Genomic DNA, 16,445 nt, shown 5'->3' with positions numbered 1-16,445 from the left:
CTGCCCCACTGCCAGCTACGATCTATTTCTTAGCTAGTAACATTGTTGTCTTTGCGGTGTTGTCTTTTCAAATCCGTCGGCAAAAGTTCACGAGTCTAATTGATAACTGTTCTGTACAGTGATACATATTTGGTAGAAAAACGCACTACTTTTTCAGTTTCACTTTCTCCTGCGGGCTCAATGGTTGGGCAGTCCTTCTTCCTTTTCCATGCTTGTCTGGCAATGCTTCTTTACAATTGTAAGTCTGTTTTTTGTTTCCATTCTCCTCACATTGTATCCTTTTTACTTCGATGGAGGACTGGGTGCATTGGACCGGAAGTATGGTTGATGGAAGATGGCGCTGTTTCCGGACGCAGTGGAAGCAGACAGTTTGATGTAGTACTCCGAGAGCTGCTGTGGGTCCCTCTGTGACAGAGACCCTCTCGTGCGCAGCGCCCCACTATGAACTACATGCCGGGGACAGCGAGCCTCATAGAGGACATAGACAGTGAGTGTAGCTAGGATATTTCCCACTCTCTATTTAAGAGCGAGAGTTTTTTTTGTAGCCAGATTTAATTTCTCCCAACTTGTTTTATTTTCGCTCCCTGAAATAATAATGTATCGTACGAGCCAGTGGGCAAATGCAGTTTTTCTTCTGTTTCCAAATTCTCCTTTTGCATAGCTGCTAAGTTTTTACCTGGGTTATGAATAACATTTCTATGTTTGCAGTGTGTTTATGTTTGACATTCTGCTTATGTTTGACATTCTAATGTCTTGTGTGAGGCACTTGGCCTGACATTTTAGGTCAGCTGAATAAACCATTATTGTCCACTTAATGAGATTAATTGCTCACACTATTATGCTTTAGAAGGGATTTGAAAACACTTCCAAGCCTCCTGCAAGGCGATTAACCCCTTTGACATGGCCCCTTGGCATATCCAAGCTAGTTGCTGCGAGCCTCACTCTTACCGCTGCTTTCCTCCTATGCTTTTCTAGTACTTCTTTCCAGCTTTTACTATAACCTCCCATTTTTTTTTTATTTTTTTTTCCTTATATCCCTACTTAAATATAGATTCTTCCTTCTACTGAGTATCTTATCCTGGTCCAGCCCTTTCCTCAGGGAATTGCCTGCTCTGACCTATAGTCTCGTTTTTCTTTCTCGCTTACCGGTGGTTCTGTCTCCTCAGCATGACTCGCTCAGGCCTTGGGGTTTTTTACTCACTATTATATTTAGGTTGATAATGTTCAGTGGTCTGGAAATGTGTAAGAGCGCCATTACACTTTAGGGTTGCAATACAGTGCTTGGTGTGTAGAGCACTTTAATGCCCTTTGGGCATGTTTGCGCTATATAAAACTGCGAATAAAGTAAGGAATGCACACTTTGTCTTCTGTCCCTCTTCTTAGAGGCAACTAACCGATTCCAAAAGCTTTCTGGCTTGTTATGTACAAAATTTAAAAGCAAACACATTTGTGGAGAGAACCTACATCCTGTTGTGCCATCTGTGCAGAAAAATGAACTGTATATCCTGTTGCCATGTTCTCAAATTTCTTAAAATAGCTAAACTCAGTCTGTTCCATCTTCAGAAGCCTAGCACACCAATTGGCCTTTCTGTACCAATCAACACTTTCTACTCTATATAGACTCAGGAACACACTGTCTGCCCTCTCTTCATCTGCCTGCACCCTGACACCACTATCTGCCCTCCACCCATATGCAGAGAACCCTGGCTCACCATATGCCGTGCTTTCTTCTGAAAAGACCAATTACACATCCTCTGTTTTCTGATCTGGGAATACTTTCATCTCGAAGAGCACTTCCATGAAACACCATGGTCCATAGTCCAGAAGTTGAACATCTTTCTCTACTAAGGCCACCTTACACACGCAATGACCTCTTTGATCTATTGCACCACACGCTCTCCTCAGGGATATGAGTAAGAGGACAGCCGATCTTCTAATGGGTCGCTGCAGAAAATGGACTCTTCTGAGGGCACAGTGCAGGACAGCAGCTCTTATTAGGGGTTTAAGCACAAGGTATTGTGGGAACCCTCCTGTAGGAGGGTACCAGCTCTGCGAATGACTTGCTTCAGCAAGACCATCTTTTTAGGGCTCCCTTTAGAGGAGCAGTGGCTGATCTCTGGGATCTACGTAAGAGAACAACGGTTCTTCTGAGGGTGTGTTACAGATGGACAGTGGGTATTCTCGGCGATCACTTGTGTAGGAGCTTGGCCATGGTCCTTTAAAGCTTGGAGCAGTAAGATAGCTGTTATCCTTAGGGTCGCATCCAGACAGTTCCTGAGGTCCACGAAGAACAGAAGTTCGTCTCAGGATCTTTCCTCTCCAGAACAGTTCCTCTCTTTTATGATAAATGTAGAAGTACATGGACTCTTTTTAGGGCTCCTGTGAGGATCTGGGTATATTATATGGTATGGCTGGATAGCCTTAACGTGGAATACACTCCCAAAAACTGTGTTGGGTACAGTCAGGCTTGTTTGGACAACCTTAAGTTAAACCTTTGGTAGCTATGGCTTCAAGCAGCAAGGCTTGCACAAAGAAACTTGGTGTTAAGTATTTAACAGTACCAAATAATGAAATAAGCTACACAACACTAAAACACTACACCAATTTATACAAATTGATTATAGTTTTATGAATCTTTAAAGTCCTTGATGAGAAAAATCAACTTGAGGGTTCTGGAGATACAGATTTTTAAAGGCTTTCTTTTTTTTAAATTTTTTTTTTTTATTTAAGCTCAAACACGTATTGGTCAATCAAAAGATTGCAAAGTTTTGAAAAGTTTGTAAAAGTTAGTACGGCTACTCCGGCCCAGCTTGGGTGACCAAATCCAACAGTGAGATGGTCTGGAGAGCCAGTGGGGTAGATTTGGCCAGTACCTGGCCACCAGTGTGTTTTCCAGCCCAGTTCCATCCTTTACAACGCAACCACCATGGATGTTAATGGAATGGTCCTGATACTAAGGATGCAGAATGAAAAGATGCTCAAGGGTTCTCTGGATGCTGTGTTGTCCACAGGGGTGTTTTTGTGGTGATTCCTCGATCCATGGGTTGTGTGGGGTGACTTTGACCACAGAGGTTGGGGTCCCACGAAGTCCTCTTTGAGACTGTACAAGGCCAGCTGCGACCAGGCTACTGGTCTCTATACACAGCAGTCACAGCAAAACCCTTGGATGGAGGCTAGTGTCCTCTTGGGTGACCAATTTAGACTCTGGCGGCACTCCTGGGTCCGGCTGACTCAGCTGCCACCTTGGCCGTTGAGGATCAGCCTCAGCAGCAGCTAGCAGAAAATCTAATACAGTGGCTAGCAACTTGCCGGTTTTGTCTTCAGCTTTAATATCCATGGTGCTGTTCCAAGCGGCCAGCCACCTGATCCTTGGAGAAACTGCTTTGGTCTGGGCGGTGACTTTTCCCGGAGCCACAGACACAGTCCTAACTTCGGTAGCCCAAGGTGCAGCAGGTGCAGTCCAGTAGATGGTGCAGCCTCTTTGTGCGGTGCATTGGGCAGCGACAGTCCTTCGGTCCTTTTTCCAGTTCCGATTTGTTGTGAGTTGAAGGGTGCCAAGGGTGCTGTATGTATTCCTAGAATGTGCCCTGGTGGGATCATGCAGTCACTAGCCAGTGAGCTGCCAGGCCACCTCCTTCCTGGTGTCAACTTTCCAGCCATGTGTGGTACCTAGCAATCATAGAATGCACTATTCTGTCCCCTCCCAATGTATCGTGGCCCTTCCTCGGATGTCGGGAGATTGGTAGCCCACCCTAGCGATGTGGCTACCTGAGGGCTACATACCCACATGAAAACCAAATTGAGCACTGGACTTCCCTCCATTTTCAGCCTGTCTACCTTAACAAAGAGCAGCCCCTCAGGAGTGTGAATGCCATCTGCCCACCAAAGGCAGCTTTGCCTTTTGAAGCTCGCCTTTTGGACTAACACCCTGAGTGTCAGCCTGTGAAGTGGTGGTAGCACCTCGCCCTGTAGCAGGCTATTGTTCCTAAGCTGGGAAGTTGTTCACATGACTCCCCAGGCGGGCAGAATGCTCTCTATTGGCCAGTGCCTGTGTGAGGCTATTGGACCAACTGTCACCGAGTGGCAACTTTCTAAAAGTTGCATTACTTTAAAAGTGACATTAAATTTGTCCTGGGCATCGGGTCATGTTCAATTGCATGATTAATTTGATACCTTATAGTACTCTGCTAGGCAAAGTCCTGTTCAGAAGTTTGCCAGTCTGAGGTGTCAGTCGGTAACCCTGTGTTAGCCAAAAGGGTTACTAGCCTTTTCACAGCAAAACAACAATTTTGAAATGTTGCTGTTAGGACATATAAAAAAAATACATGTAGCGGAACTGAGGGAAACTCAGAGACGGGGTTGTAAGGTAACACAGGTTTTAATGGTTTTACAACCCTTTTCAAGTTCCTGACAGGTCGATAGTAGGGTAGGGGGGAGTCAGACTCGGGTTCTTGTAACTGCCGTACTCTTCGGAGTGGTTTTCCTCGTCTTAGTGGATCCAGGTTGTTTCGCTCACCGGGACAATGTAACTCAGGCAACCTCGTGACAGGAACCAAAAGAAAAGGGAGACTGGGGTCAGTCCAGTGTTCAGTTCACACTATTGTCAGGGGAAAAAGGGTGAGGAGTCACACAGTGCTCTACAGCCTAAGGCTAGGTGTCGGAACGTGAGGGAGAGGGTACGGTGAGAAGCGACTCCTAAACGTGGATTTCACTGCCTTTTCCTTATCCCCCAAGCAGAGATACGAGCGCGTACCTGTTGGTGCCACGCTTCTCCAGAAACGTGGTGGGGTGGGTCACAGGGTCGTTGGCCTCCTGGCTCCGGCGCCGCAGGGTTCTCCACTCGGCTACCTCCTCAGGTGTTCCTCTCGCACTCAGCAGTCTCCTCCGCTCTCTCTCTCGTCTTCTTCCTCCTCTGGGCTCGTACCTTCGTTCCTCTCAGTTCTTCCGGGATTTGAACTCCTCCTGTCGTCTTCGTCATCAGGGTGGGTGGGGCCGGCCACCAATTCCGCCCAGTTAAAGAAACACAGGCCGCTTTGTTCACTCTGGCTCAGGGCGATGGGTTCCGATTTCCAAGTGTCCATGTGCTGAAGAAACGGAGGGGAGAGGTAATTGTTCCCGCAGTCACTTGTTAGAGGGGGGTCTCAGTACCTTCTAGGGGGTTCTCTTCGTCACACACCACCCCCCTGGATTCTCCCGCTCGGGGAGAGGGAATCGTGAGAGGAAGTCCGCGCTGCCATTGTCTACACCTTTCCTGTGTTGGACGGTAAAGGAAAACGGTTGGAGGGTCAAAAACCACCGCAACACCCGGGGATTGTGGGACATATTGCGGCTCATCCATTGTAGGGGAGCATGGTCCGTGTAAAGGGTGAATGGGTGGCCCTCCAGATAATAGCGTAACTTGTCCATGGCCCACTTAATTGCCAGACATTCCTTCTCTATCGTGGGATACTTAACCTCCCTAGGGAACAGCTTTCTGCTGATGTACAGAATCGGGTGTTCTATCCCGTCTGGTGATATCTGTGACAACACTGCCCCTACCCCATGGTCCGACGCGTCTGTATGTAAAATGAAAGGGCGAGTGTAATCGGGGGATGACAACATGGGGTTGGTGGTGATTATCCCTTTCAAGGTGTGGAAGGCTTTCCACATGGCCGGAGAGGGTTGTTGAAAAGTCTGAGGTCGGGAGTCTTTTTTTAGAGTGTCTGTTAATGGAGCCGCGATATCTGAAAATGAGGGAATAAAGCGGCGGTAGTACCCTATGAGCCCCAGGAAGGCTCTCATTTCCTTTTTATTGGCGGGGAAGGGAGTCTCGGAGATTGCTCAGACCTTTTCTATCTGTGGCGCTATCACGCCATGCCCCAAGAGGTACCCCAGGTATTTTACTTTATGGTAGCCTACTCTAGATTTCTTGGCATTGACGTGCAATCCGGCTTTTCCCAGGGCCTGAAGCACCAGGGACAGATGAACGAGGTGGCTCTCCCAAGATGGACTGAAGATGATGATCTCATCCAAGTATGCTGACGTAAAGTTTTGATGTTCCCTTAACACTTCATTCATCAACCTTTGGAATGTTGCTGGCGCTCCATGTAGCCCAAACGGCAACACGTTAAACTCGAACAACTTCTGTTGTTGCAAAGGCTGTTTTCTTACGGGCTTCGTCTCTTAGTGGTACTTGCCAATACCCTTTGGTCAAGTTAGGGTAGTGATGTATTTGGCATCTCCTAGTTTTTCGATCAATTCGTCGATCCGTGGAATCGGATAGGCGTCACATGATGAAATTTGGTTTAAGGCTCGGAAGTCCATGCAGAACCTTGTGCTTCCGTCTGGCTTCGGGACCATGACGATAGGTGAAGACCACTCGCTCCTGGATGGTCTGATGATCCCGAGCCGTAGCATTTCCTGGACCTCCTTTTGAACGGCTGGCCGTTTGGCTGCTGGTATCCTGTATGGTCTTTTCTTGATGACCGCCCCTGCTGGGGTATCGATCCGGTGTTCAATCAATGACGTTTTCCCAGGGATATCTGAGAACAATGGAGAGAAAGGTCCCAGGGTGTCTTGCAGACTCTCTTTCTCTTGTTGTCTGAGATAGTCATTCACCACTAGGTCGTTTAACGTGAAGGTGGACGGACCCCAGAGGGGTACGGACAAATGAACACTCCGCGGTGGTGTTCCTATCCACTTCGTTAGCAGGTTAGTGTGATACACCTGCGTCTTGCCCGGGGATAGCTGTAGTTTGTAGCTGGTCTTTCCTATGGTTGCGACAACCCTGTAGGGACCCGCCCACTCCGTTTGAAATCGTCGGGTGGGGGAGGGTAGTAAGACTAGTGCCCAGCAGTCGTCTACCTTCAACGTTCTCCATTTCTTTCCCTTATCATAGCAACGTTGTTGTTTTTTTTGGCTTTGTTCCAACGTAGCGTAGGCTAACTCTCTCAGCTTCCCCAACTTGTTCTTTAGCGTTTGTGTGTATTCGAGTATGCTTTGTTCGTCTCCTGTGTCTTTTTCCCAAGCTTCTTTGGTCATCTCAAGAAGAGTCCGGGGTTGCCGCCCGTACAGCATCTCGAACGAAGAACAGCCGAGGCTGCTCTGGGTCTGACCTCGAATGACGTATAGAGCCAAGGGTAACATGAGATCCCAATCCTTCTCACTGACGGCGAGCATCTTCTTGAGGGTGTTCTTAAGAGTCCCGTTGTAGCGTTCAACGAGTCCGTCGGTTTGTTGGTGATACACCGAAGTTCTGATATGTCGGAGATCCACCAGGCGGCACACTTCCTTCATTAGCCGGGACACAAAAGGGGTTCCTTGGTCCGTTAAAATCTCCTTTGGGAACCCTACACGGGAAAACAGTTCAATGATTTTATCGGCTATGGCCCGGGAGGTAGGGACCCTTAGGGGAAAGGCTTCGGGGAATCTGGTGGCATAGTCCACGATGACTAGAGCATATTGGTTTCCTTTTCTAGTCTTTGGCAAAGGACCTATTAAATCTAGGCCTACTCTCTCAAATGGGGTCCCTATAATGGGGAGAGGTTGTAAAGGTACTGCAGGGGGCCGGCGTAGGTTTTTCTTTTGACACAGCTCACAGGACATGCAATGTTGTTTAATATCTTTGTATATTCCGGGCCAGTAAAAATGCCTTAACACATTTTGAGTGGTTTTCTCACTGCCTATATGTCCTGCCAGTAAATGAGAATGGGAATAAAACATAATCTGTTCCCTGAAGGCCTTAGGTACCAAGAGTTGCAAAGGGTCTTCCTTTGCCCCCTGTCTATATAAAAGACCGCTTTGGGTGAGAAAACGAGGAAACCTGGGGCCTGGGTCTCCCTGCGTGTAGTGGGCCTGTTCCCAAGCATTATACAAGGTGGAATCATTGGCTTGGGCAAATTTAAAGTTCCTATCACCCACCCACGGTTCCGGGGTAATATATGCTGGGCGGGTCAGTCCCTTCTCTCTCTCTCTGTCGTCTCCCGCGGAGGCCTGAGTGTCAGGGAACGAGTGAACAGCTCTAGAAACTCGGGGTTGTCCGTCCCTATTATTAACTCTTCTGGCAGTGTGTCCAATACCCCCACTTTAACCAGGGATTTAGGGCCCCCAGGGATCTCAAGGCCGATTATTGCTACCGGATAGGGTCGTACATCGCCATGGACACATTTGATATATAAGAGTGTCTTGGGGAGTACTTGTTTAGGGTCCACCCATTCCCCTTGTATCACGGATTGCTTGCACCCTGAATCTAGGAGGGCCCTGATGGTTTTCCCATTCACCCCCACACTTGCATGGTAGGCGCTCCCTAGTTCTGCCGTGTACAGGACAGACTTAGGAACATAGCCGACCTCCATGGGTTCCTCTGACGGCCTCCGGTGGGGACATAGTCGAGCAATATGTCCCCAGGTCCCGCACTCAAAGCATTGCGGACCCTTAAACAAAGGAGCCTCAGGTCGCAGAGGTCTGTGGGCGTATTCCTCGGTCGACGGACGTGGTTTTCTTTCAACTTTAGGCGGAGAAGGACGAGCCGTTTTTTCCGACTCCCAGGGACATGTCCGGGTCTGCGCCCGGGCATAGGACGAGGCCAGTTCAATGGCTTGGGCCGTGGTCAGCCGAGGGTGCTGCCTAAGCCATCTTTGGGTGTTAAAGGGTAAAGCCTCTAGATACCGCTCTAGATATATTTTGTCCATTATGTCCTCCTTAGTACTGGTGGCAGGGACCAGCCATTTGTCCGCAGCCATTTTGAGTCGGAAGAAAAGAGTCTTTGGATTTTCTCCGGCCGCTCCCCTCTCTTTTCGGAACTTCACTCTGTAGGCTTCTGCGTCTAGACCCAGGTGGTCCAGGATGATCGCTTTGACTGCGGCATATGGGACTTGACCAGTAGCGTTGGCTACTTGGTAGGTCGCGTGGGCCTCGCCTGTCAGCAGAGGGGCCAGAAAGAAAGGCCATTTCTCCAATGGCCAGCCGCATGCCAAGGCAGCCCTCTCAAAGTTCAATAAAAAAAGCGTCAGGGTCCTCCCCAGCCACATATTTCTGGAGAGATACGCCGGTAGGACCAGGAAGGGGTGGTCGGACCCCAGGAGGGGGTCCCGCGGAGGGACCGCCAATCTGGGTCTGTAATCCTTCCAGTTGGGCGGAGATAGTGGTTTTGAATGTCTCTCTATCCGCTTGAGCGGAAACAAGTTGCTGCTCAACTACCCATCCGAGCTGTTCCTGCCCTTTTACGAGCTGTTGTATTAGTTCGTCCATCTTTGCTATACAGATGGGTCTGTCTATGCCCGCATTCTCCACCACTTGTAGCGGAACTGAGGGAAACTCAGAGACGGGGTTGTAAGGTAACTCAGGTTTTAATGGTTTTACAACCCTTTTCAAGTTCCTGACAGGTCGATAGTAGGGTAGGGGGGAGTGAGACTCGGGTTCTTGTAACTGCCATCCTCTTAGGAGTGGTTTTCCTTTTCTTAGTGGATCCAGGTTTGTTTCGCTCACCGGGACAATGTAACTCGGGCCAACCTCGTGACAGGAACCAAAACAAAAGAAAAGGGAGACTGGGGTCAGTCCAGTGTTCAGTTCACACTATTGTCAGGGGAAAAAGGGGTGAGGAGTCACACGGTGCTTTACAGCCTAAGGCTAGGTGTCGGAACGTGAGGGAGAGGGTACGGTGAGAAGCGACTCCTAAACGTGGATTTCACTGCATTTTCCTTATCCCCCAAGCAGAGATACGAGCGTGTACCTGTTGGTGCCACGCTTCTCCAGAAACGTGGCGGGGCGGGTCACAGGGTCATTGGCCTCCTGGCTCCGGCGCCGCAGGGTTCTCCACTTTGCTACCTCTTCCGGTGTTCCTCTCGCACTCGGCAGTCTCCTCCGCTCTCTCTCTCGTCTCGCCTTCTTCCTCCTCTGGGCTCGTACCTTTGTTCCTCTCAGTTCTTCCGGGATTTGAACTCCCCCTGTCGTCTTCGTCATCAGGGTGGGCGGGGCCGGCCGCCAATTCCGCCCAGTTAAAGAAACACAGGCCGCTTTGTTCACTCTGGCTCAGGGCGATGGATTCTGATTTCCAAGTGTCCGTGTGCTAAAGAAACAGAGGGGAGAGGTAATTGTTCCTGCAGTCACTTGTTAGAGGGGGGGGTCTCAGTACCTTCTAGGGGGTTCTCTTCGTCACAATGTCCTACTTAAAAATATACATCTTCCTGCCTTGGGGCTCTAAAGGCCTTCCTTAAGAGAGATCTACATATATTGTTAAGGGAAGTGGGGGCTTCGCCATAAGTTTAAATGGCAAAGTCGAATTAGCAGTGTTGCCACTGCCCTTGCTGTCTGCCATGGCAGGCTGGGAGTCATTTTGTGCATTGTCACACACAGGGTGGCAAAAACAATGTTGCAGGCCTGGGTGGACACTCTCCCTTACATGCCCTGGATATCAAATAGTACTATCTTATTGCTAAGTCAGTCCTTGCCAATTGGGGATAGGCAATTCATATATTTTGTAATGGGTCATAACACTGGCACGGAGGTCTGATTAGCAGGCCTCAGTGCACTCTTAAGTCGATAAACCAGCAGCATCGGCCCAAAAATGTTGGGGTGAACATGCAAAAAAAGGCATTTAATTACAGCGCTTTTATTAAGGCTTCATGCAGGATAAACCCAGGTTAATCCTAGGGTTCCACGTTGTAAACCCTGCATCTGTCTTTTTATTGGTGAGGAATCTGTGCAATATTGCACCCTAATCTGATATGCCTATGGAAAGTTGCATCTGTGTTTTAACTGCAGAAAATGATTGCTGTAGGAACTGATTAAATAATTTTGTGTTTCTCGTAGGTGTCTAAGGAGACGCGCTGGTGTGCCTCCACCCCTTGGAAAGGCTGTCTGTACATTTTAAAGCTCCTACTTGCTACTTAAGCGCAAATGGTTCTATAAACACTTAAATCAGACTTCCTTGGGGCACTTAGTTTGAGAGAATATGCTTTTGAAGTAGCACAGTTGTCAGAAAACCAACCTGCAGCCGATTCATGCTGCCCCAACACAGGCGCCTATAAATTAGTTTACCCATCTGCCAAGCCAAATCCCCGAGAACACTCAGGGCAGCTGGTGACCTTACATGAGCTATGAAAAGTCATTGCACCGCCTCAGGGATTCTTTATCAAGAGGCACTTGAAAGAGTGGGAAATCTGTAGATCTGCCAACAGCTCAGTGTTTGAGCATGGACATGGCTGCTGCACTCATCAAAGCTTGCCACTGCTGTGGTACCAGGACCAAGTCTTGTATTGTCCTGTGGTGCCCAGTGTGTAGGGCTTTTCAGTGTGCTGAGCAGCACTACATGCAAGATTTTGGAAGCAGACATGCAGACTGAGAAGATGGCACCAGTAAGAGTGTAAGGGAGGAGGCTAAGCCTTCTGGGACCTAATTAGAATGTCAGGCACTGACTCCGTAAATGGGCCATGCTGTTGCCAAAAGAACACTCCCTACTAGCTGCTAGAAATTGTCTGGAGAAGTCATACCGGGTCCCCAGCTGCCGCACAAACAAACTTTTAATCTGCAGTCAGAACGGCAAATTAGAAATACATGCCATCTGCTGACGTAGCTGATTAGAGTGAGTATTCTAGGGCATTACTGTAATGCTGGCAATAATCCCAGACTGCCTTAGTCTAACCCCTGATGTGTGACCCTTGGTAGGGCTGCTTTTGGGTGTAGCAGATTTACATTATATTATCTGGTGAGGGACAAGCACAAATAGATGAGAACTAAAAGGGTGGGTGTTGTTTTTTGTTTTTTGTTTTTTTTTTCCTTTTTTTAAACAGCAACATTGGTTCATACTGTGTAAGGGTGGGCGTAGTTCGCGAAGTAGCACTTCGCGAAGCTACGCAAAGTGAAGTTCGCACTACGCGAGCTACGCGTAGCACTTCGCGAACTGCGTAGTAACATGTTCGCACTGTGCAAGATGTTGTTTTCAATGATTGCACAGTGCGGACAAGCAACCGGCACTGTGCAATCATTGAAAATGGCATCTTGCACAGTGCGAGCTGTAGTTTTCTGCTGCTCGAGTAGATTTTTACTCAAGCGGCAGCTTTCTCAACGCAAACTGGTAGTTTCTCATCGCGAGCGGTCGCGAGCATACACGACCCCTCGCAATGAGAAACCTGACCTCCTCGCGTTGGGAATCTCGCCGGGAGGTTTATTTTCCATGCTCGCGATCGCGAACAAGGAAAAAGTCTCGCCAGGATGTCATTTTGCTTGCTCGCGGTCGCCAACTTGACGTTGAGGACCGCGAGCAAGCAAAAAATGACCGCAGCACTACGCAACACTACGCTACGCGTGTTCGCACTGTGCTACGTGCAGTTCGCGTAGTGCGAAGTAGCGCGAACTTCGCAAACTACGCGAGCGTAGCGTAGTGCTTCGCCCAGGCCTAATACTGTGGGGAGCTAGTTGTTTCCAACACTCGTTGAGCTCAGATTGGGCTTGCAACCTTTATAATTGTTATCCTTTATTCATTCACCCCAAATACAGCCATGGTCTCTCAGCAACTTAATGTATGCCTACAGCAAGTTGCTGACTGGATGGCTGTTAGCTGTTTGAATCTAAACAGCATCAGAATTGAGGTTGTGGTGGTCGGTAACAACCCATCGCTCTGGGACCAGTTTAGCTGGCTTTCCTGCCTAGGTGATTGTGGGTGTCACTCTTGACAGTAAGCTTACTAAGGGTGCCCAGGCCAGGAAGTTACCCTCCAGCTGTTTTGGTCTTCTACTAGCTCTCAGGAAAACACTTGGATGGCTACCTGCTCGGAAAGTGGTAGTACAAGGCTTGATTCAATCCCGCCTTGACTACGGGAACTTCCTTTAGTTGGGGAGTCCACTTTCAGTCATCAAAAGGCTTCAAGTAATTCAAAATGCTACGGCCCTGATACTCTTGGATAGCCCCAAGTTTCAGTCTGCGTCTTCGACACTCACCACTCTGCACTGGCTACCCATTAGCAAAAGGATTCAGTTTAAACGTTGTGCATGACTCACTGTGCAAAACATAACATGGGTCCTTGCATCCTCCATCAACTGATCAGCCATTATCTGCCAAATAGAGCACTCCAATCAACTAGCCTGCAACTGCTCTGCATTTGTAAGGTGAAAAAGGCTTGATATGGGGGTCGTTCCTTTACCTTCCTTGCCCCCAAGTTATGGAACACCTCGCCTTTTACTCTCAGATCAAATTGGCCAGGACCTAACCTACATAGGGCTGGGGAGCCCGTTGGATAGCCATGCGCTTAATAAATGTACCTGATTTGAATCAGAAAAAAGACAAGTCATTTATTTACATTTTGCTATTTTGGACGGGGCAAAGGGTGGTAGATTAAAAATAATTTGTGTCAAATTCTCAGCATTCTTTTATAACATGGCTATTAGCCCTCTGTCTGCTTTGCTGCAGTGATCATTTATAAACAATTTAGACACCTCCTAAATGCTGTTTAAGTGATTTCTTCATGTATTTTCTGCTTTTAGTTTTATATTTCAAAAGGTGAAAATATTGAATTTAACTGTTTTTCCCACGTTTTCCCACTGGCATGGATATGAAAATAACGTAAAACTGGCACTGCAAAGACCAAAAAAAATTTTAAAAAATCCCTTCTTGAAGTCGAGGGCAGTCTTATGCTGATCTTTTGGCTTTCAAGGAATCCAGTGTTTCTTAATTAAACTGAATTAACAAAGCATCATGGAATTTGACTAAATTTCTCGTAATTTTTTATTAAACTTGAATCATTTGTGGCAAAGGTCGGTAGTGGTAGATCTGCAATTAGTCTAATATACCATAACCTTCATTTAGTTGCAAGCATCAGTCTGTTGCAGGTAGTTAAATTCTCTACTGTAGATGAGTTTTGCTTTTGTTGCCTAAATGGTTGTCATGGCTTTGATCACCCAGCTCAGAGTACTCCTTTTTAGATCTCGCCTAGCTATTGCGTTTACGCATTCGCTATGCGAGACTCTAGTAAGAGGGGCATTTCAAAGTGCTCCCAAAAGTGGATTGCATGGCGAGCACGCGCACAATCACGTGCATCGTGCCGCCATGCAATCAGTTTGGGGAAGCGATTCAGCCCACTGGCGCGTGCACGTGTCACAGCCTCGGCATCATACTTCAAAGGGTCCGCTCCCCCGCCTGGAATGCGCTCCCCCGCGCCAAATTTGCTTTCACTTTCGCGCGGCGGGCGCTCTCATCCGGACCACTTTAGAAGCCGGGCTTGTCTTGTTTTAGGACTTGTTAGCCATTGAAATGATGCTGAATTTAGCAACCTGAGAAGAACTAAAGAGCAGACGGCTTTGCCAAGTTCAAACTCTTGAGCTGCAAATGACTACTCTGTAAACCAGCACGTTCGTCAAAAGTTTCTGATCGCACAATTGGCCACCGCTGTAACCTCATTATAGTTTTGCTGATGTCTATTTTCACGCAACGACTTGGTATTGACTCCAGAGGTCACTTCACCAGCTCAGCCCGCTGACAAAAGGTATTTATTTACGCATATCAAGAAACACTAACTCTCCACTGGGGCTCTTGGATATTTCCGCTGCTCGCCACTCTCGAGCACTCACTTCTTCAGGCCGGGCTCTCAGATGTCTCTGGGGTGTCTGAACAGCAAGAATAGACTTCTGATGTTTCCTGGAAAATCTGGCTTCCCGCATCCCCCCTCCCACCCTCCTCTTCCCAATGGAGTCACATGTGCACTGGCAGGCACAGCCTGTTCCACTGCTGTTTTAACAGGTATGTACAGGGCACGAGTCCCAAAACAAATAGTGGAGGAAGCTAATTGGCATAAGCAGTGCGCAATGTGACGTCTGCGTTCACCCACGTTTACCAGACTTCTACCCCTTTTGGGTTGCCACTCTTCCAAGGGAACATACCGACCAATAGTTGTTGTTTTAAGAGGCTGCAAAGGCCAGGACATGATACTAAATAGGACTTTAAAGAAAATCGTATGCATACAGGGCCGTCTTTTGGTATAGGCGAGCTGGGCCCACGCACAGGGTGGCAGTCTTCAGACCGAGTGTAAGGAACCGTCTGCATTAAGGCCATACAGACACTAGAGTCCCTGTCACCTGGCTCCAGGGTTGCACCTGCTGTTTTAGCACCCCATCAGCATATATGCCAATATTTTAGAGCAGGCAAGTGTGTGAATTTGGGGAATGCATTTTTCACACTGACTTTTATTGATGCAGAGGCACTCTGCCTGAATCGGACCAATCGGTCTGCTGGTGACAGAAATCAGTAATTCATTTTTGGCAGTTTAATAGCATAGCGCAAACAAAGACAGAATTCTAAACTCTGTTTTTGTTTGCGCTTTATAAAGCTGCCAAAAATAAAATGTTGACGCCTGTCACGTACTTTAATTTCTCCCCCCAGGAATGAAAGACAAAGTGTTAATCTTTGATGACAGAGGTCATTTTTGAAGGGGGAGATTGAAGCGTGCGTGACAGGCATCAACACTTTTTTGGGGCAGTTTTACAAAACTCCGAAACCGGTTTCTACATGCAGGAATAGGGAGGCGAGAGACTAGCCTTGAAATCGGTAGTCGCCGCCTGAATAGGGAGCGTTGGCATGTATGCATCAGCCTCCTCTCTAGCTTTCCCATCTCCCTCTCACCCCCTGCTGACACACACAATTCACCCCACCCCCTCCCAACAAAGAACTTGGCCCACGCAGCTACTCTGGGAGTGATTCAGGTGTCACACTTCTGATGGGGATAGCAAGGGACTAACCTGAGAACACAAAAGAGGCTCATTTTATTCACAAGCAGCAAGGGAACTACATTTCTTTCTGTCCAGGGCGCTATCCTGGCAAAGGCTGACTAATTGTGTGTATTTATTAGTAGCATGACTTTTCTGCCTTTTATTTTACTATCAGTCAAGGGTTGTTAACGCAGCTCTAGAACACATTTAAAAGTGTTTTCTATTTAAATTTGCTGTTTGAAATATGCACAGATAAGGCCTAAAAACACTGGCTTTAGGTAATTTTGCTTATTTTTGTACTGGTTGGGGTATTAAAATGCTGGCGGTGCCAGTAAAAAACCAGCAGATGTAAACCCTACAACCCTAGCATGGGTACAACCACAGCAACGCACGACCACCGAACAGGCAATGTATGAGCAGCAGCACACACGTATTTGTGTTAAGCCACACGCAAGGAAAAGGTAAGCAAGGTGGGCACTCCCATGCATAATGCTTGCAAGTTACCAGGTTTCATCTGCTTGCAAGAGAAAGCTCAACACACACAATACTCAGAAGTTACTGGCAATCAACTAACACTTGGGGAGAAAAAAAATGCAAATCTTTAGGAAGAGAAAAAGCAGGGAACTGTGAGCTTGGGAACACTGCAAGACTAGGCTCGTGAAGTACAAACTGAGCATATTCCTGCTTCGTACTCTGTAGTCACAGGCAGCAGCAATGCAAGCTTCTTTCACACTCACAGAGCAGGAACATCATGCCCTACAACAGTGTTAC

General features: G+C 47.8%; 1 protein-coding gene across 1 annotated transcript in view; it reads left to right on the top strand.

Moving 5' to 3' along the window:
• Positions 1-268: 268 nt before the first annotated feature.
• LSM1 (LSM1 homolog, mRNA degradation associated) overlaps positions 269-16,445 on the top strand; it is a 260,403-nt gene continuing 244,226 nt past the window's right edge. The window contains exon 1 of the mRNA XM_085633731.1: positions 269-487. Coding sequence (XP_085489857.1) covers positions 442-487 — 46 coding nt within the window. The 5' untranslated portion in view covers positions 269-441. The remainder of the gene's footprint in view (positions 488-16,445) is intronic.

This window comes from Triturus cristatus, chromosome 11, assembly GCF_964204655.1.
Source record: "Triturus cristatus chromosome 11, aTriCri1.1, whole genome shotgun sequence".
Lineage (NCBI taxonomy): Eukaryota > Metazoa > Chordata > Amphibia > Caudata > Salamandridae > Triturus > Triturus cristatus.
Note: the sequence above shows the minus strand (reverse complement) of the source record. Positions and strands in the feature narration are given on the sequence as shown.